This window comes from Pristiophorus japonicus, chromosome 13, assembly GCF_044704955.1.
Source record: "Pristiophorus japonicus isolate sPriJap1 chromosome 13, sPriJap1.hap1, whole genome shotgun sequence".
In the NCBI taxonomy this organism is placed as follows: Eukaryota; Metazoa; Chordata; class Chondrichthyes; family Pristiophoridae; genus Pristiophorus; species Pristiophorus japonicus.
In genome coordinates, this window is record NC_091989.1 from 175,579,404 (window position 1) to 175,600,872 (window position 21,469).

The 21,469-nt window shown below is 42.3% G+C and overlaps 1 protein-coding gene across 3 annotated transcripts in view; it reads left to right on the plus strand.

Annotated features, from left to right (window-relative positions):
• wwox (WW domain containing oxidoreductase) overlaps positions 1 to 21,469 on the plus strand; it is a 1,164,136-nt gene that overhangs the window by 396,435 nt on the left and 746,232 nt on the right. For all 3 annotated transcript variants that reach the window (XM_070898280.1, XM_070898281.1, XM_070898282.1), the window contains exon 7: positions 9,266 to 9,451. In XM_070898280.1, the coding sequence (XP_070754381.1) occupies positions 9,266 to 9,451 (186 nt within the window). The remainder of the gene's footprint in view (positions 1 to 9,265; positions 9,452 to 21,469) is intronic.

The window sequence follows — 21,469 nt, forward strand, 5'->3', positions numbered from 1 at the left end:
CATCACAAAATACACGCAGCGGTAAAAATCGGCGTTGCACGAAGATTCGTGGCGCAAATCGTGAATATTTTGCAATTTTTATCCGAGGCAAGTTGGGCCTAGGGAGGGGGGAGAAATACCCCCCAAAAATTTCCAAAAAACAGAAAATAAAAAATCACAAAACATTTACAGGACCCTTTTCTAGTGAATCACTGCAAAATAATTAAAAAATAAAAACTTTTAACTTACTTTTTTGCAGGTCTTCATACCTCCCCCTGTTCCAAGGGCTGCAACGCAGGTTTATCCCCGTCGTTTTTTTCCCTCCTACCTCTGGGTCACCGCTCAGCCAAAGATCGGATGAAAGCGCTTTTTCCAGTCTTGCATGCCGGCAGTCCGCTCCCCAGCGGTATTTCAAAACTGCCAGCACAATACTTAAGGGAATTTCCCGCCGCACCGTTTTCCACCAAAAACTGGCGAAATACCGCCGGAAAACCCACCGCAAGGTTGGGGAATTTCCAGCCCAAAGACTAGTCCACTGTCGATCATTTGCTCCTAGATATCACTGGTACATTTAATAATATTGTTGTTGATCATATTTATATATGCTGAAGACATCTTTGGGTAGCCCATTGTTGTTTCTCCACTTTGCTTGACTGTATTATTGGACTCCTAAAAATTGTACATAACTGTCAAAAATAGCTGCTCATTTCAGAATGTCAGATCCAGTAATGTTCCTCAATGACCATTCCGCTATCCATTACTACTTATATCAAAACGATTGCTTCAGAATCTGTCTGTAAGGGAGCCACGCATGGTAATATTCATGTCTGTGGTGTAGTTTACATTTATTTTACAAAGATTCCCTGCAGTATTGTTCTCCAAAGCATATCTTTTAATTCAATTAATAGCCTATCTCTATTTGTAGATGATGAAGGTGGGATAAAGATAAGAAATGTCTTTTCTATAGTCTTCCTTATTCTTGAAATTAAGTTTGTTCTCCATAGAAATTAGGGCTGTTGTTTAATGGTGATGGGCAAAAATAGAGAGAGGGGTCACTTTCTGAGCTTTGGGTATTGTCACGGAGGAAAGCTATGTTCCCCAGTGCCATACTAAGAGCTAAGACTCAAACCAATTCTTGAATTTTTATAATCGAGGCAGTCTCCACAGTGACCCATATTTACGCAATGATCAAAAAGATGAGGTTGGATGCTGAAAAGCAGAGACATAGTTGGATAGGAACGATAGTTGAACTGTGTGTGGCTGATAAACTTCAATCCTGTTACAAAGAAGAACTTACCCATAGGTAAGTAATCTAACCTTCCTTGACATTCTGTATTCACTTTACGTTTCATTGTAACAGGCACTTTTGATTTTCAGTTATCTGACCTCCAGTTCAATTAAATTTTGCATAATTTCATGGATATTGAAAAAACACACGTTATTTGATACAGTAGGTTTTACATACAAGACTCTAGCTAATAAATCAATAATGGTATCCTTATTGATTTGTATACATTAAATAGAATACATCTAGTTCATCCACTAAATATTGGATTTTGAAATAGCTCATTTAGATTTGAGTTCACAAGGATCAGTTCCAAACTTCAGCATTTTCTGAGCAAACACACAGGGTCAAAGTAGTCAAACATGATCTGTTGACGTACACCTACAGCTTTGAGGCAATATTGACAGAGCTTGTTCTGGGTAGATCTCTGGAGTGATTCAGGTCACTGACGAGATAATCTCAACTCTGAATTCGCTTTACGAGGAGAGTTAAATTTGTGACTCTCGAGTTACTGATTTCCAGAATGTTACACAGTGCTATTTGTTCTTCAGTGATTCTTAAATAGTTCAAACATTTAAAAAAAAATACTTATAATATATTGTCTTCCTAGATAGAATTATTACAAACTCCAATTCATTCAAAATAAAGTGTTATTTTAAAATTAGCCCCTTCATTTGCTTAGGTTTCTTTCAATACACATTCACCAACTTCTCCCATGCTCTCTCAATGGTAGTGTTAAAATTAACCTGTGTCCTCAAATGTTCACACCTGGCTTCTACTCTCATGCCCACTATACTACCTTTGATTTTTTTTTAATTGTTCTCGAACTGCTCTGTGATAGTGATTTTTAAACTTTTTTTTTTACACAATGGGTAGACAAGAACAGTAGGGTCTTTTATGGAATATACGTTGTGTAAACACACAGTCTTCATTTTCCTGTGTTTACAATTAAGTTTTCCCGAGATACCAGGGTGGCTGTATAATCCATTTTTAGCAGCTACTTCTCCTTAGATCCAACATGTGTCTGATTTGATGGATAATGATCTGCATGTTGATTGAAGTAGCCACAATTAGAAGTTCCAGATTATTAACACAAGTAAGTAGAACTTGCACTTGGTTTGTATCGTCATTCTTAAACATTGTCATATTCACTGATTGAACTTAGCAATGTCCTTACAACAGAACATTTTATGAGCTTTGTGTGATCAATGGCTGCATATGCATAAAACAAAAAATTTTGGTTTGTCATAAAACTAGTCCCTTCGTGTAAGAACTGGTATTGCACAAGAAATAAGCTTTTGGTCATCTGCCCTAATTTCTTCTTGTGTAGCTCAGTATCAAATTTTTTTGCCTTGTAACACTCCTGTGACGCGCCTTGGAACGCTTTACTACGTTAAAAGCGCTATATAAATACAAGCTGTTGTGTTGAAATGTCTGCACCATTTGGAAACCAAATGCGTGAGTCAGAATTGTGATTACTGCATCAACAATGTTGAATTGTCCTATACAGCCCAACCATCGTGTTTGGTGAGCAACATGCTTAAATGACAAATGCTTTAAGACAGCAAGAAGCTAAAATAGATCTTGTACATAGAGACATGTGAAAGCTTAACATTTTTGCTGTATTCAGCAAAAGATAACAAAAAATAGCTGAATTGAAAAAGAATATGCATCTGTCATAAATCTGTTTTGTAGGAACATAAATGTGTTGCTTTTAATTTTTTGTAATTTTTACGTTTCACAATTTTAATAAAAACTAGAAGTAAGTTACAAAATATGATTGATTTTCTTTTTTCCTCTGTCAACATCTCGAGCATTTTTGTTCCAGCAATGAGTGTTGATGACTTAGTTGCAGGAACTGGCGGGGAGGAGTAACTGATCCTGACAATGTGAGGGAGATGAATTAACACACAGTTGAAATCACCCAATCCCTGAAGCACTTTGGGTTAATGACTGTCTCTGCAGACATTAATTCATCTCTTTCTGAATCCTGGGCTTGATAAATCCTCCAAGACATTTCTCTCTATGATGTCATCGGCTCCAACAATTTATATATTTTTTGGAAGAAAACCAATGCAAAAGCATTTTGCTTTATTTAAGTTTGAACTTAATGGAAGTTTGTAGTTATGTGGAATGTTTTTAAAAGGTGACTCTCTTTCATGGCATAACTGCCACCTTGGAGGTAGTTGGCAATTTTTAATTATGAGGATTATCAGCCCCTCGAGCCTGCTCTGCCATTCAGTTAGGTCATGGCTGATCTGTACCTCAACTCCATTTACTCACCTTTGCTCCAAACCCCTTACTACCTTTACCCAGCAACAAATTTAACAATCTCAGTTTTGAAAATGTCAATTGACCCAGCATCTACAACTCTTTGGGGGAGAAAGTTCCAGATTTCCACTAGCCTTTGTGTGCAAAGAAGTGCGCCCAAATGAAAGATTATGCCCTTTTGTTCTGGATTCTCCCACCAGAAGAAATAGATTCTCTGTATCTACCCTATCGAAATCTGTTATCATTTTAAACACCTCGGTTAGATCATCCCTTAACTTTTTAAACTCAAGGGACTACAAACCAAGTTCATATAACGCGTCCTCATAATTCAACCCATTAAGCCCTGGTATCAGTCTGGTGAATTGGTATAATTCTGGTGAATCTGCACTGTACCCCCTCCAAAGGAAATACATCTTTCCTGAGGTTCGATGCCCAAAACTAAACTCAGTGCTCCAACGCTATGTACAACTGAAGTAGAATATCCTTACTTTCTATTTCTAACCCGCTTGAGCTAAAGGCATTAGCCTTTTGATTCCTTTTTGTACCTTTGCACTAACTATTGGTAATTTCAATACAGGGATGCCTAAATCCAAAGTGGATGATCTCACACTTGCCCGCATTGAACTCCATCTGTTATAGTTTTGCCCACTCTGTCCATCTATGTCCCTTTGTAACTACCTGCTCTGATCTACACAACTTTATGTGCTTCCTAACTTGGTGTCCCCTGCAAGCTTGCATATGTGATTCTCAATTCCTCCATCTAAATAATGAATATCGATGTTGAAAAACTGGGACTCCTGGGGAACATGACTAGTCATATCTCGCTGCCTTCGTCTTCTTTCAAATGTCAATATCTAAGGTGGATATCCAGGCCAAAGCTTCCGGTGTATCAGCGTGGATATCTTGTCGGCTGCTTGCAAATTTCCTCTGAGGGCAGTGCTCAATGATGTGCTCCAGGGTCTGAATAGGAGCTCCACAGTCGCATGATGGGGATGCTTTAATCTTCCTATACACATTGGAGTTCAGCAGAAGAATAAGAGGTGATCTTATTGAAACATATAAGATAATGAGGGGGCTCGATAAGGTGAATGCAGAGAGGATGTTTCCACTCATAGGGGAAACTAAAACTAGGGGACATCGGGCTCAATTGTCCACATGGGTGATTTTTGGCGCAGTTGAAGAGGTATGTCCGATTTTTTTTTTAGTGACCCAAATGCGTTTCCCCCCAAAGAAAATTCAAGTTTCTCCGGAATTAACTTTGAATTTGGAGTGGTGCAGATTGGCCTTAAGCATTGTGGGTGGAGTTTAAGGCCTGCGACAAAAACTGATGTTGCTAGGGTAACGAGGAACGCTCATAAGGGCTGAGGTTGGAAACTGAAACTGATGAAGGGCTGAGGCTGGGTTGGAAACTGAAGCCACTGCCATCCCAGGCTGAAAGGACCCCGCACCGGCCCACACCTATCCCGGGCTGAAAGGACCCCGCACCTATCCCAGACCGAAAGGACCCCGCGCCTATCCCAGGCTGAAAGGACCTGCACCGGCCCGCACCTATCCCGGGCCGAAAGAACCCGCACCGGCCCGCCCGTTTATTATCTGACTTATCATGAGCAACCCACAGGATTTGTAACACATAAACTTCTCTTTCTTTCACCCCGCCCCTCCTTATTTTCTCTCCTCCTCTTCTGGAGGCTCTGGCTCACTTTGTATGACTGCATGGACACCATCCATTCTCCAGTGCCTTGACCAAGTGAGATAGTTAATCTCTGCCAAAGAGTTAATGCGGGCCAGTGCGGAGTCCTTTCGGCCCGGGATAGGTGCAAGCCAGTGCGGGGTCCTTTCGGCCCGGGATAGGTGCGAGCCGGTGCGGAGTCCTTTCGGCCCGGGATAGGTGCAAGCCAGTGCGGGGTCCTTTCGGCCCGGGATGGCAGTGGGCCGGCCTGCATCTATCCTGGGCCAAAAGGACCCCGCACTGGACCGCTGCAATCCTGGGCCGAAATGACCCACCACGCCACCTACCTGACCTGTCTTCAGCTCCGCTGAACTATGGCGTCTTCTCTCCACCAATTTTCTCTTCTCTGCGCCGATTTCATTAAGTGTATGGAAGGTTTTTCACAAGGGTGCAGTGCACTGTTTTAGAAAAAAAATCGTACTTGGCCAAACTCGCTTAAATGGCCAGGAGTGACGCACACGGCAGGTTCCGCTCCCAGTGACGTAAAAAAAATTGGGAACTACAAAAATCGGACGTACCTACTTTAGAAGGGTGCAGAAACTTTGGTCAAACTTGCAGATTATTGTCTGCTCCAAAATAAACCTCGTACGCCAAAAGAACAGCGCAGAATGGTGGCCAAAATTCAGCCCTATGTCTCAGAATAAGGGGCCGCCCATTTAAAACTGAAATGAAGAGGAATTTCTTCTATCAGAGGGTTGTAAATCTGTGGAATTCTCTGCCCCAGAGAGTTGTGGAGGCTGGGTCATTGAATATATTTAAGGCGGAGATAGACAGATTTTTGAGCGATAAAGGGTTATGGGGAGCGGGCAGGGAAGTGGGTCAGGTGGCCTACTCCTGCTCCTATTTCTTATGTTTCTTATGTTCCATCTATGGAGAAGGTAGCAGCATCTACAATAACCAGTTCTGAGGCAGTTGATGGTTGTCCACTGTTTGCGAGGAGGGTTTGATCCTTCAGGTTGCACTGTGAGGTCCTCTAGAAGGAATCCATTCCGTATGTCGCAGGTCTTCCAAGTATTTCACCATTGGTCATTAAGGCTGAGGGGTGATCGCTGCAGGGCTTCGGCAATCAGAGAACGTTCCCTTTATCCCTACTCTGATACTTGTCCATGTGCGCAACCACTCTAGATCCAAGTTTAACCCTGCCTGCCTTGCTCTTGGGCTGATGATGAATCTATAAATAACCATGAAAAATCCAGAATCAGCTGCAAAAAAAGTGTCACAGCTGTTCTAAAAATTGCCTGTTTCCCCCTTACTCTGCCTATTGCAGTAAAAAGGCACACGGACCTTGCCACTTCTGCTGCATCAACTTTTAAATAGACATCCCCACTGCAGGATCAAATGTGGAACAAATTCATTCAGAAAATTGCCCCGTGGGGTCGGAAAGGTTGTGATAATTCGTCCCTGAAAATTGCCACTTTTTTTTTTTAAAAAGGGCTCAGGAGAGGTTTGCTGAAATATTGCATTAGGAATGAATTAAATCAGCAGCAAAAAGGAAAGAAAAGAAAGAAAGACTTGGATTTATTCAGTGCCTTTAACGACCACCGGACTTCTCAAAGTGCTTTACAGCCAATGAAGCCAATATAGTCATTGTCTTAATGTAGGAAACAGGGCAGCACAGCAAGCTCCCACAAATAGCAATGTGACAATAACCAGATAATCTGCTTTAGTGATGTTGATTGAGGGATAGATATTGGCCGGGGATGACTCTTCTTCAAAATAGTGGCTTGAGATCTTTTACGCCCACCTGAGAGAACAGACGGGGCCTCGGTTTAACATCTCATCTGAGAGACAGTGCAGCACTCCCCTGGAGTGTCAGCTGAGATTTTTGTGCTCAAATCCTTGAAGTGGGACTTGAACCCACAACCTTCTGACTCTGAGGCAAGCGTGCTACCAACTGAGCCACGGTTAACAGTGAGTGGCAGTCAGGTATGTGTTTGTGTGGAGATCAAAGAATCCATTCAACAGTTACCTTGGAAACCATAGGAAGTGACATCAAGTCCCGCTGAGAATTTAATTTTGGGTTGAATGTTGTGTCCATTGAAACTCAGAAAACAAGTTTGAAATAGAGCGACTCTCGGTCATGATTGAGAAAGAGTGGACGTACACACATGACAATATGAGACGGTTTAATATTTTAGAATGTCATGATTTTGCAAATAGATTATGACGTAAAGGTGAAATTCAGTAGACTTTTCTTCTGTAACCCTGTTGGAATGAATATGGAATCATAAAATGGTTACAGCACAGAAGGAAGCCATTCGGCCCACTGAGCCTGTGCCGGTTCTCTGCAAGAGCACCTTGAACAGAGCTGAACATTTCCATTGATCTTTTTTAATCACTGTAGAGACCAGCGTGTAAAGCTGTTTATTTTTTGCTGCAGTCGGACTGACAATGGCACAGCCTTCTGCAGAATTTGAATTGTTCAGCATAATATTAATAACAATAAAAATCTGAAATTGAAGTCCTACATTTATGTCCGCAAATTAAATGCTTCATTTTGTTCCAGTTGTAAAATTACCATTATGGAAAATATAGTACTGTTCTTATCAAATGTTCATAAATTTTTAAAGGACCCTTGGGTTGTTAGGATTTCTCAGAGATCCACATTTTGCTATTTCTTGTGGCTACTTTGAAGCACATTATATTAAAGCAATAATTTTACCTTCATCAGTGAATAAATTCAGATAAAATACTTTTTTTGTGCTGTGTTGTGCTTGGTTTAGTTTAGTCTGAGGTTGATTTAAAAAAATGGTGAGGATGGGTAAATTTATGCCACAACTGGGGATTTAAAAAAATAAATTCTGGAATAATTTTTTTCCATGAATACTGAATAACAGTCGTGTTCACAATGACTAGAACGATATTGTGAGTTGCTTCTTCTCTCCTCCCTCATCCCGCTCGCTCATTCTGGTTGTTTACTCTCAGACCTCGAGCTGCACGACACAACCGTAGTGTGTGAGTCGCTGAAGACTTCTGCACCTTTAACCGTTGCTCTCATTGATTGTATTCTCTACTATGCTTGAACTCCACATGAACCACAGAGCCCACCAAATGTCACAGACCGATTCCTCTTTGTAATCTTGGAATGAATGCCTATGCCCTCTGCAGGAGAAATTCAACACTACTGAGAGCTGCAATACATTTTTTAATATTTTAAACTCGCATTAAGCGCAAACATTTCAATGTTTTGAATTTTAGGAATAGTTGCACCTTAAATAGTGCCCAATTATTTTATTTATCTCCGTTAGTCTTGCAGCTTTAAAAATTAAAGGGGGGAATGAAAGCAAAATGCTTGGCTATTATAAATCTCAAAAATGGCACAATTCACCCAAAATAGCACTTCAAATTTTCAAGGATTGTTTGGAATAAGACTTAAGTTTTCTCAGAGTAAAGTGTGACTACTGCACCCTCAGAAGAAAGAGACAAAATGTAAAATGTGCGGACTTGTACACAGTTTAACAAAATATCAGTTATGTTTTTTTTTCTACCATTCTCTGTGTGCAGTGCAGTGACATCGTGATTGATAGCCTCAATTATGACCTGCTGAGAAGTAAAGTGATCGCTTAAAATAAAATTCAGTACAGTTTACATGTTCAGATCTCAAAAACATCACAATGTTTATGGCATTTTGAGGGGAAAGTGATAGTTATAAAAACTTTGTATCCTGTGAACTTTACGGTTTTCTTGTAAGAAGCTATGGGTTCTTTTCAGAATGAATGTTGTAAACTTTAAAATGTTTTGAAACGCTGAACGTTGCACAGAATTGCATAGAAATGACAACTCAAACAAGCCCTTCAGCCCACCGTCCATATTATTGTGTATCCTTCACATGAGCTATAGTCTTAATCCCATGTGCTTGCTCTCTTCCCATATCCCTATGAATATTGACATTGTCTCTGCTTCAATCCACAGCCTCACAACCCCCTGTTGTCTAAAAAAAAAAGTTTTGCCCGCTCTCTGTCCTAAAGATTTGGAACATTTGTGTTCTGTTCTTTCTGCAGACCTCTTCACGTGCTGATCTGCAACGCCGCTGTGTTTGGTTCTCCGTGGCAGTTGACAGTGGATGGCCTCGAGACCACTTTTCAAGTCAACCACTTGGGCCATTTCTACCTGGTACAGCTGCTTCAAGATGTTCTACGCCGTTCAATACCTTCAAGAGTGATTATCGTATCCTCTGAGTCGCACAGGTTAGTAGTCACCAGTTCAAGTTTCGCAGCACTTTACCATGTTTTTTGTCAGATTTGGTTTTCAATTTTACTTCATTTCCCAGAGATTTTGACATTATTTAAGGGTGCTTTTGGAAGCCAACTGAGCTGAATGGCTTCCTAGTTTGTTCCCGGTTTGGAGAGCCAAATTGTACTAGCACTGCCAAAATTGGTTTCTACTTCCTGGTTTTCACATTGCTCTGATATTTGTTGATATTGCATCATTACGTATGTGTAATGATGTCACAATGCTTGGAGCCAATGTGCACAGCAATTTGTAACATTTATCAGCAATGAAAAACATTTCATTCATCACCCTTGGGAGGGACATCCAATATTTCTCATTAAATTCACTTGCTGCAAAGCTGCAGGAAACCGTTTGTGGGCTTCTGAACCCAAATTGAAGGAAACCATGGTCTGGAATCTGTAATTCGAGTGTGAAACTCCCAACTCTTGAGGGTTCATCTTCATCAGCTCTGCTATGATCTATTCTGACAGCACCAGCAACAATCTCTGTTTACACACCAGCTGCTGTGGCTCAGCAAAGTGTTAGAAGCCTTATGATGGAGAATTGGTGTGTAAGTGCACCCTAAATATTATGTACTTGCAATATTAAACTGTTATACCAAAAGGGCTACTGTAGAAATTAATCTCTTAATGTTGTTGAAATAAAATCTCCCAGTGTACATAACGGTTTAATGAAAACTGGAGATTAGTACTCGGTACTATATCTATATGTGTGTTATACCCAAAGAGAAAGTTATGTGACAAATACCTGCTTCACAAATTCAAATTGTGTAAAGCTTTGGTTTTGCTAACTTCTATTTGTGTTTCAAAAGAGACTTTTGATTCCTAAACAAAATCTGCACCATATTAGAAGAACTTGGTTAAGTTGCTGATTCTGCTGGTGTTAGGCAGCTATTGTCAGCTCTTTCTATTGTTGGGTTTAGTAACTTTGCAGTTTGTTTCCTCAATGTTGTTTTACGTTATAAAAATAGTAATCAAGAATGCACAGAAAAAAAATCAATAATCTCACTACTTGCTGCTTAAAAAAAATATCTAGGTCCTGTAGACTTTAAATTAAATTGCTTTATTTGACATGGCTTCTTTTACTGAAAGTATTAATGTGCACTGCATCATTAGGTGCCAAAGTGTTTAGCCTGTATCTTATAATTTCCATTCTTAAATTTGTTAGTAAAACCCTGCTGTGCAACACATCTCTGAGACGAGACTAGCAGCATCTTTAGCCAGGAAACCGCTTTCTCCTTCAACCTTGTAATCCCAAGACACCTTCTAGCTGGTGGTTCAGAAATAATGATTGGTTACTGTGTACTACCTACTCACTGAGTTTTAAACCTTATGATCCTTCCTCAGTCACAACCAAGAAGTCCTCTCTGCTACATTAAGCATCCTGTTAATGGGTGACCTCCTATTTCTACCCATCAATCCTAGCATCCCTGGGTCACAGCACACTTTACTGTACACTGTACCCACATCTCTAGGTAGACATTATAATTGCCAGCCATTCTTCCAGTGCATTCTCTCCAGCTCTGTGTGCTTATTGATCCCACTTCTAGTTGGCTAGATCAGTTGTTTCTTCTTGAGCTTCTATGAACTCCACCATGATGACCTCTTCATTCGACCACTACGTTTGTGCCTAGTCTCTGTGTTGTGGTAACTGTATCCTCACAAGGTGGAGGGTGGGGGGGGATTCTATAAAGCCACTAAATCCACTCTTACCCAGTCTTGTGTCGTTGAGAAAATATCTTTATGGCACTGATGAATTTATTAAGAAGAGAGATTAAGAATTTATTAAGATGCTGATGATGATGAGTCCAAAACTGGATGGGAGGGTAGGAGCCTTTGCGTGGAGTTAATTCAAATTTATTTTGTACACTCTCTTCAAACCTCCCAGGTTTATAGAAAATAGTGCATAATATTGGACTTGAAAATGTGAAATACCTCTACAATCTACCCCTTTTAATTTGACATTGCTTAATTTGAATTATCTGTCAATTCAAATTAAAATTATGCAAAAATGCCCCCTGTGCTGTTTTATTTAAATTGCTTACTTTGAATTACTCAATAATTCAATGGTTTTTTGACCAATAAAATTCCTTTGAATTAACAAGAAAGGCTGTTTTTTTCTCTTTGTGCCTTGTTTTTTTCTGCAATGGATTGTGCTTTTCTTAAAGATTGAAGCTTTTGTTCTTTCATAAGTTGTAATTTATACTCCAGCTTCTGATATGTGGACTGCTCTGACTTTCGTCGCACCTTACGCAGAATAAAATGTACACAGCATGTTATGGAGTTGATAACCATTATTCCCCATGCTTCAGTTTTATAAAATAATGACCAGCCTGTAATTAGCCGCTATTTATTTTATACTGTAAGGAGGTTAGCACTGAATGTTGTCTCTATGACAGTATGGCGATCATTTTCACTCTCACTGCGTATGTGGTAGTCTGGCGGAGTGAATCAACTGTCCGTTGTTGAACCTTCACGATTCTCATCCCGTTGAAATCAATGGTGTGAAAGTGAAAATTACCCCCGATGTCTTTCCCGTAGTTCACAACACAACAAAAAGCATTTAGGATCTAAGCTGGAATGAAGATACTGCTTATCTCTTTAAAAAATTAAGTCAGTTTCAGTGTTTTAATTTTCAAATTTCACTCTAAATTATTTACTTTCAGAAATTTGTGAGAGCGCGAAACCTTCTGCGCAAATGTTATGGTGTCAGTACGTTGCATGTGATCTTGGCAGTTGTGTCGTAGAAAATTTCCGTTCTATAGAAAACAGATGTTTGTAGCAGCAAAGCCTGTGCACATTTGGGAAGGAGAGAAGCACACGGTCCTGAACATGTGGCAAGTGAAATTGGGTAGCACTGAGTCAATTAAAATTGTTAACGGCTTGAAAGTTGTACTACACATCAACCCACTTCAACTCAACCCACCAGCTTGACCAATATGAGTCTGGTGTCTCATTTTGTCCGCTCCTGTAATTTTGCAAGTTGATACTGTAGTTTTCATTGTGTCATCTTTAGCGAATTTAGCTATGACATGCTACATGTTCACAATATGTTATTGAGATTGTTCCCATCTTATATAGCACTTGCTTTTTTTTTTGGCATTAATTTCTCGTAGTTTTTATGTAATGTACAGGTAAGGTGAATTTTGTTTTAAAGGGCGTCACCATTCTTAAATAAAGCATTCAAGTCAAATATCTTTTCAATAGTATGTTACATTTTACCTAGTATTCTGCTTTCACCAAAAAGACACTTTTAAAAATTTAGAACCACCTAATTTTCCTAAAATTTTCAATATGAGGAAAATAGGAGTTTGCAAGACTTGTTTCAGAGACCTACATTGGTGAAGCTTGGCAGAAATACAGCTATAAGAATATAAGAAATAGGAACAGGAGTAGGCTATAAGGCCCCTCGAGCCTGCTCCACCATTCAATAAGATCATGGCTGATCTGATCATGGACTCAGCTCCATTTTCCTGCCCGCTCCCCATAACCCCTTATCCCCTTATTGTTTAAGAAACTATTTCTGTCTTAAATTTATTCAATGTCCCAGCCTCCACAGCTCTCTGAGGCAGCGAATTCCACAGATTTACAACCCTCAGAGAAGAAATTTCTCCTCATCTCTGTTTTAATGGGCGGCCCCTTATTCTAAGATCATGCCCTCTAGTTCTGGTCTCCCCCACCAGTGGAAACATCCTCTCTGCATCCACCTTGTCAAGCCCCCTCATAATCTTATACATTTCGATAAGATCACCTCTCATTCTTCTGAATTCTAATGAGTAGAGGCCCAACCTACTCAACCTTTCCTCATAAGTCAACCCCCTCATCCCCGGAATCAATCTAGTGAACCTTCTCTGAACTGCCTCCAAAGCAAGTATATCCTTTCGTAAATATGGAAACCAAAACTGCACCCAGTAATCCAGGTGTGGCCTCACCAATACCTTATATAGCTGTAGCAAGACTTCCCCACTTTTATACTCCATCCCCTTTGCAATAAAGGCCAAGATACCATTGGCCTTCCTGATCACTTGCTGTACCTGCATACTATCCTGCACAAGTACCCCCAGGTCCCGCTGTACTGCGGCACTTTGCAATCTTTCTCCATTTAAATAATAACTTGCTCTTTGATTTTTTTCTGCCAAAGTGCATGACTTCACACTTTCCAACATTATATTCCATCTGCCAAATTTTTGCCTACTCACTTAGCCTGTCTATGTCCTTTTGCAGATTTTTTGTGTCCTTCTCACACATTGCTTTTCCTCCCATCTAAGGTTGGCCAGTAGTTCATTCTTCCCGTGCTTTGCCATCTAAAGTGCACACTGGTGATGATACTGGTTTGAAGCTATACTGGTAACATGAGGAGTTACCGTTCTTTGTTTTATGTCTGACAGATTCTAGGGGAACACCTCAGAAAGTCTTACCGCTATGACAAAGTGTTTGGTTGAGATGAGATTGATTGTGTTTTCTCCTTGATTTAGGCATTGTACATTACACGAATATATAAAATGTCTTGAAAAATACTGGTTCAGAAGGAAAATAGAAAATAGAAATATATGATACATTCATATTATGCTACTATGCATCTGCCAATACTACTTTTTTTCATTGTTGCCTGCCTGCTCTCTTACCTCTCTCTCACTGCTGCTGAAACCAGGCTTTGACCACATCATCCTCCCTGCCTATACATTTCATAAACTTCAACCAATTTAAAACTCTACAGCCTGTGTTCTCTTGCACACTATGTCCTGCATACGCGACCCATCTCATCCATGTCCTTACCAAAGTCCACATGCTCCTCCTGGCTCCACAAAAATATAATCCAGAAACTTTTATGGGCCATTTCTGGTGTGGCGGTCTCTTTAAGAATTACAGGTTAGGTCGCTTCACAGGCGGACGCATGGGTGGAGTGTGCACAGTACACACTCCACCCATATGTCTGAAAATCCTAGTTAGGGTCCAACGACATCGTAGGGTTTACCGCCTGAAGCAGGCTGCCGAAGGGTGGGCGCCTTTAAAAATGGTGGCAGTCGGGATGCCAGCCTTAATGGGACGTTAAGTCTACCAACCCCATTTTGAGACCATTACCATCCCATTAACACCTATTTATCTCGGTGAACAGCCCCAGTTTATCCACAGTGAAAGAAATATGCCATACATGAGCTTAATCCACCAGTGTGTCTAGATCCACTTACTTATTTCAGCTAAAGTCCTCACTTCTGCACCCATCTTTACATCATCAGCTAACTTTATGACTGCTCTCTCATTGCCCTTATCCAGGTCATTAATAAAGATGGTGTGGAACAGCGGACCTAATGTAAATTCCTGCAGGACGCCACCAGTGATTGATCCCAATCAGAGATGATGCTACAGTTACTAACTACTTTTTTCCGACCCAAATACAACCAATTTGCTTTCCAACCTCCCAGCTACCCGCCAATCCTAAAGGACACACCATCACTCCGCCATCTTTCCTGTGGCACTTTATCAAAGGTTATTTGAAAATCGAGATGCATGATACCTACCGGACTTCTATCATCCACCAACGTTGTAACTCTTCAAAAAAAAAACTTAATCAAGTTGGTGAGATAACATCTTTTTCAGAAGCCATGCTGAGATTACTGAATAACCTCTACTCTTTCTAGATGATGATGCAATATATTTAATCGTACCTTATAGCAACTAGCCAAAAACTGAAGGTGAACTAAAAGGTCTATAGTCTCCTGGTTCTGACTTACTGCCCTTTTTAAATGTAGGCATCACATGTGCCTCTCGGCAATCCATGGGAACAATCCCAGATTTTAGTGGTCTGTTAAATATATGATCCAGTGGCTCGCATAGTATAGCCTCAATTTGTTTCGGTGTCATAATAATACGTTTTATTTTTCTAGCGCCTTTAACCGTAGTAAAACGTCCCAAGGCGCTTAAAGGGTGAATACAGTCAGGGACTGCATTTAAAGAGTCCTAATTCTAGGGAGGACTATTTCCGCATCCTACACATTCAATTTTAGTATCGCCTGTATGTAACAACACTAGCAACTCAGCGTCACCTTCAATTGTGAAGACTGATGCAAAGTAACCATTCAAAACCTTAGCTCTATCACTGGGTCTCTATACTCAAATCTATCCTGCAGATTCGCTCAGTGACATCATACAATCCGTGATGGCTCTCTCACTCCTAATATAGCTTCTGACTCCTAACACAGCTTTAAAAAAAGCCTTGCTACCCCTACACACCTATCAACATTAGGCGCACTTGGTACCTCAGGCATCCAGCATTGTATTATTAGCCCCAATTAATGCTTAATTCTTCTGTTCCCATGTTGGAAGTTGTGTTTCAGCCACTATACTTCTCCACCCTCAAGTATTCTCTCCCAAAACCACATTCCTTTGTTTTTCCACGTTCCTCCTTTCAAAAACCTTCTATTTGACCATGTCTACCTTTTTAGCTATATAACCCTGTTCCGCCAGAGGGACAAATACAAGACATCGTGACGACACCCTCGCTCCAAACACTGGCACCTGCTCGACTACGCCATCGTTCGAGCCAGGAATCGCAAGGATGTGCACATCACCCGCACCATGACAGGAGCTGACGACTGCTGGACAGACCATCACCTAACCCGATCCATCATCAATATAAACATAGCCCCAAAGCAGAGGGGACAGCAGAAACAGTGCCACAAAAAAATGAATGCCGGGGCACTTGAAGACCCAGCTAAGAGAGCCCTATGCAGCCAGCGCCTCACAGCAAATCTGGAGTGCCTTTATGATCCTGAGATGCTGAATGCCCACAGCGCTTGGTCTGCCCTTCAGGTCTCCATAACCAGTGCCTGTGAAGAGACACTTGGTTACTCAACCAGAAAACACCAGGACTGGTTTGATGAAAATGATCAGGAGATCCAAGAACTAATAGATCGTAAGCGCAGAGCATTTCTGAGCCTCAAGCAACAACCCAACTCGGGAGCTGCAAAGCAACGTTACAGACAGCTCAAGGCTGAGGTCCAACAAAAAACCCGGTACCTAAAGAACAGATGATGGATGGAGAAAGCATAGGAGATGCAACAACTTGCCGACAGCCATGATATGCGAGGATTCTTCACTGCAGTCAAGGCCACCTAAGGTCCAAACTCCCACGGCCCCACTCCACTCCTGATAAAGAACAGGGAAACACTCATCAAGGACACCGAGGCTGTCAGGGCCCGCTGAAAGGATCACTTTGTAGATCTCCTCAATCGAGACTCTGCCTTTGACTCGAGTGTTCTCAACTCCATCCCGCAGCATGCGACCCGCCACCACCTCAGTGAAACACCAACACTGCACGAGGTAGGCAAAGCCATAAAACAGCTCAAGATTAACAAGGCTACGGGTGCGGATGGAATTCCTGCTGAGGCGCTAAAGTATGGTGGAGAGGCGTTGTTGGCACGGATACATGACCTCATCTCATTTGGAGGGAGGAGAGCATGCCGGGAGATCTCAGAGATGCAGTGATCGTGACCATCTTTAAAAGGGGGGACAAGTCCGACTGCGGCAACTACGGAGGAATCTCACTGCTATCAGCCACTGGGAAAGTTGTCACTAGAGTCCTCCTCAACCGACTTCTTCCCGTGGCTGAGGAGCTCCTCCTGGAATCACAGTGCGGATTTCGTCCCCTACGGGGCACAACAAACATGATCTTTGCAGTGCTGCAGGAAAAATGCAGGGAGCAGCGCCAGCCCCTAAACATGGCCTTTTTTGACCCTACAAAGTCCTTTGACACTGTCAACCGTGAGGGCTTATGGAGTGTCCTCCTCCGTTTTGGATGCCCCGAAAAGTTTGTCAACATCCTTCGCCTGCTCCACAACGACATGCAGGCCGTGATCCTTACCAACGGATCCATTAGAAATCCAATCCATGTCCGGACCAGGGTCAAACAGGGCTGCGTCATCGCTCCAACCCTCTTCTCAATCTTCCTCACGGCCATGCTCCACCTCACAGTCAACAAGCTCCCCGCTGGAGTGAAACTAAACTACAGAACAAGTGGGAAGCTGTTTAACCTACACCGCCTCCAGGCCAGGTCCAAGATCACCCCAACCTCTGTCATTGAGCTGCAGTACGCGGACGACACCTGCGTCTATGCACATTCTGAGGTTGAATTCCAGGATATAATTGATGTATTCACTGAGGCATATGAAAGCATGGGACTTACGCTTAATATCCGTAAGACAAAGGTCCTCCACCAGCCTGTCCTCGCCGCACAGCACTGCCCCCCAGTCATCAAGATTCACGGTGCGGCCCTCGACAACGTGGACCACTTTCCATACCTCGGGAGACTTTTATCAACATTGATGCTGAGATTCAACATCGCCTCCAGTGCGCCAGTGCAGCCTTTGGCCACCTGAGGAAAAGAATGTTCGAAGACCAGGCCCTCAAATCTACCACCAAGCTCATAGTCTATAGGGGTGTAGTAATACCCGCCCTCTTGTATGGATCAGAGGCATGGACAATGTACAGAAGACACCATAAGTCGCTGGAGATATATCACCAACGATGTCTCCGCAAGATCCTGCAAATCGCCTGGGAGGTCAGGCGCACCAGCATCAGTGTCCTCGCCCAGGCTAACATCCCCAGCATTGAAGCACTGACCACACTCGATTAGTTTCGCTGGGCAGGCCACATAGTTCGCATGTCAGACATGAGGCTCCCTAAGCAATTGCTCTATGCGGAGCTCCTTCACGGCAAACAAGCCAAAGGTGGGCAGCGGAAATGTTACAAGGACACCCTCAAAGCCTCCCTGGTAAAGTGCGACATCAGCACTGACACCTGGGAGACCCTGGCCAAAGGCCGGCCTCGGTGGAGGGGGTGCATCCGGGAGGGCGTTGAGCTCTTCGAGTCTCAACGTCATAAGCGTGAAGAGGTCAGGCGCAGGCGGTGGAAGGAGCGTGCGGCAAATCCATCCCACCCACCCCTTCCCCCGACGAATGTCTGTCCCACCTGTGACAGGGTTTGTGGCTCTCGCATTGGACTGTTCAGCCACCAAAGGACTCACTTTAGGAGTGGAAGCCAGTCTTCCTCAATTCCGAGGGACTGCCTATGATGATGATGATTTTCCAAGCTTTTTTTCCAGCTTAGAGGCTACTCTTTTTCGTCAAGTAATGTTACTATTGTAGAAAGTTTATTAATACGGAACTGATTTTATCCTATCTCAGCACCAGTACAAATCGCAGAAGGACAATTCTGTCTCAGTGCCTGTGTGCAAATCAGTATTTTTCAGTTCCACACAATGCAGGTAAGTAATATTCAATGGGTAGAAATTTGGTTGGATGGTTCTTAAGGCGCTAATGTCGGACTGTCGCTAAATTTAGCGCCAGAAAATGGTTTGCGAAGTGAGCCACAAAATTCAGTGGCTGCGCTCTGAGAGTGGGGTGGAGCGCTCAGGGAGGCGTTCCACACCTCTCTTAGGGCGCTAGGCCGGGTGAGCAACTGAATATTCCGTGCTGAAGAGCCGGCTTCGTAGCGCTCTAAGAGAGGCCTCAGGACAAAAACACAAAAAACATTCCCTATTCATTACTCACCCCAAATAAAGGTAAATCGCAAAAACAAAATCAATCACACTTACCTCATGCAGTCATTCCTTACCTTGGCGCCCCGGGACAGCTCTGATTACCAGCTTTCTCTGGCGGTGTCGATATGGGGCGCTACGGGTGATGCGCACGCTAAATGTTGCATTGGTGTTGATACCAGGGAGGATGCACATCGGTGTGATGCTCCCGGGTGATACTCCTCAGCGTCGCCGATACCAGCACACTGAATTTGCAGAGCACTAATTTTCTTCTGAGGGAATGAGACTCCACAATTCTAAAATTAATTTTCAGAACCAGAGGGGTTGTTCAGCAGTAACTATCACTTATCACGCCATTAAAAACTCACTCACTCCTGGATGCACCAGCTCTAACTTTTTCAGCAGGTTCATGCCGTTCGTCATTTCAATGCCAAACTTTTCAGTGAGGACTGCAACAGCGCAACCTGTGGAGGAACGGGCAATCTCCGACAGCAAGTTCCATATTTCTACGTTTAACTTCCCAAATGCGTACTCCAGAAGTTGCTGTCAGATTTACTCCATTAAAACGGTGAGCACTGATAGCCTCACCGTTTATTCTCCTCGCAAATTGTGGGCCACTAATCTTTCCTTCTAAGTGCTGAGGAGTAAATCAGAAAAATCACTTGGTATACGGTTGGGATAGGGATCAAATTCATAAAAGTGTTCGCTGCAACAAAAAAAAAGCTATTTGCAGTTTTGTTTCCACATATGTTTCTGTTCAGGTCCCCCCCCCCCCCCGCCTCCCCCCCCCCCGTCGTCATCTCCCGCAATAGCATATTCATAACTGGAGAAAAGGTTGTGCCTGGGTGGTCACGACATCTACTTATCATATTCTCAGCTGTGCTGTTCCATCTGCTTTATTCCTGCACTAGTTGGGGAGGGAGAAACAAATTCTGTCATAGTTGCAAACATCCTTTTGCCCCCAACCCAAATACCATCATTGCTCTTTAGGGTAGGGTGTGCAAAATTCTCCTTTGAGATGCGGCTTTAACAGACATTGTGGAAAGATGAGGGCGTTTTAAAACTCAGAGACCAAACCTGACTGTCTCCTGATAAGAAACGGAACTATTTAGTATAACTATGTACACAAGTGCGCTACAAGGTTGGAATCATGAAGATATAGGTAGTAGTGTAGTATTGTAGTTGAAATATTTTCAATTACGCAACTGGGACAAGTTAGTTTCAGTACGTAACTGCAGCGTGTCTATCTGCACCGGTGTGACCGCAATTACAGTTTTCTTCCAATGCTCAGGCCAGTTGGTTCAAAGGTGAGAGATTGATTTTGGCTTTGTACGGAATAAAGATTGATTAAATCAGAATGGCATGACCTTTATTGATTTGTTGTTTGACAATCAGTACAGCTTGCCAAGAACCACTTGAGGTTACTGTAGCATGAGAAAAAATGCAATTAAATACTGCTTTGATGAAAATCAAGCATGAGAAGTTCAAGTATTGCAATACAAACATCTCTTGCAGATCAGCTCTGAAAATATATATTTTTTAACTGGAGTATTACCTATTAAGAAAAACACTTTTAGGAGTCAATATTAAAAAGGTAAAGAACCGAGCGCAGGAGGGTCATAGGTTACTTCGGGTCAAGGAGCCAATGATTGATGAGCAGTTTCAAGCTCCAACTTGCAAATTGTAGGCACTTCAGCTAAAATATATTCAAGAAGTTTGTGGTTAACTTGTACGCTGTATTAGAAACCTGAATGTTTCTGCATTTCTAATATTTCATGGTCTATTTTTTTCAATGGTATTTTTATATATGATCTTTCAGGATTATATAGTTGCACTCAATCATGTAATTTTTGTTGTTTTTAAAAGAAAAATCATGCTTCATGAATAGTACCGAAAAACTTTAAACTGCAAAAATGATGAGTTTGTCGCACCAGGTTATAATGGCTTATTCCGCTTGAAAGCAACAGAAACTTGAACACCTCTGAGGCATTGGAAAGATTCCGATAATCTTTTGCGGCCATTGTCTTTGGTCCCCGCCACAAACTCCGTTCCCGAACTATCGACTCCATCCCTCTCCCTGGCAACTGTCTGAGGCTGAACCAGACTGTTCGCAATTTTGGTGTCGTATTTGACCCCGAGATGAGCTTCTGATCACAAATCCGCACCATCATTAAGACCGCCTATTTCTACCTCCGTATCATCGACCGACTCCCCCCCCCCCCCCACCCCGCCTCATCTGCTGCTGAAACCTTCATCTATGCCTTTGTTCCCTCTAAACTTGACTATTACAATGCACTCCTGGCCAGCCTCCATCTTCCACTCTCCATAAACTTGAGGTCATCCAAAACTCTGCTGCCTGTGTCCTAACTCGCAGCAAGTCCCACTCACCCATCACCCCTGTACTCGCTGACTTACATTGGCTCCCAGTGAAACTATGC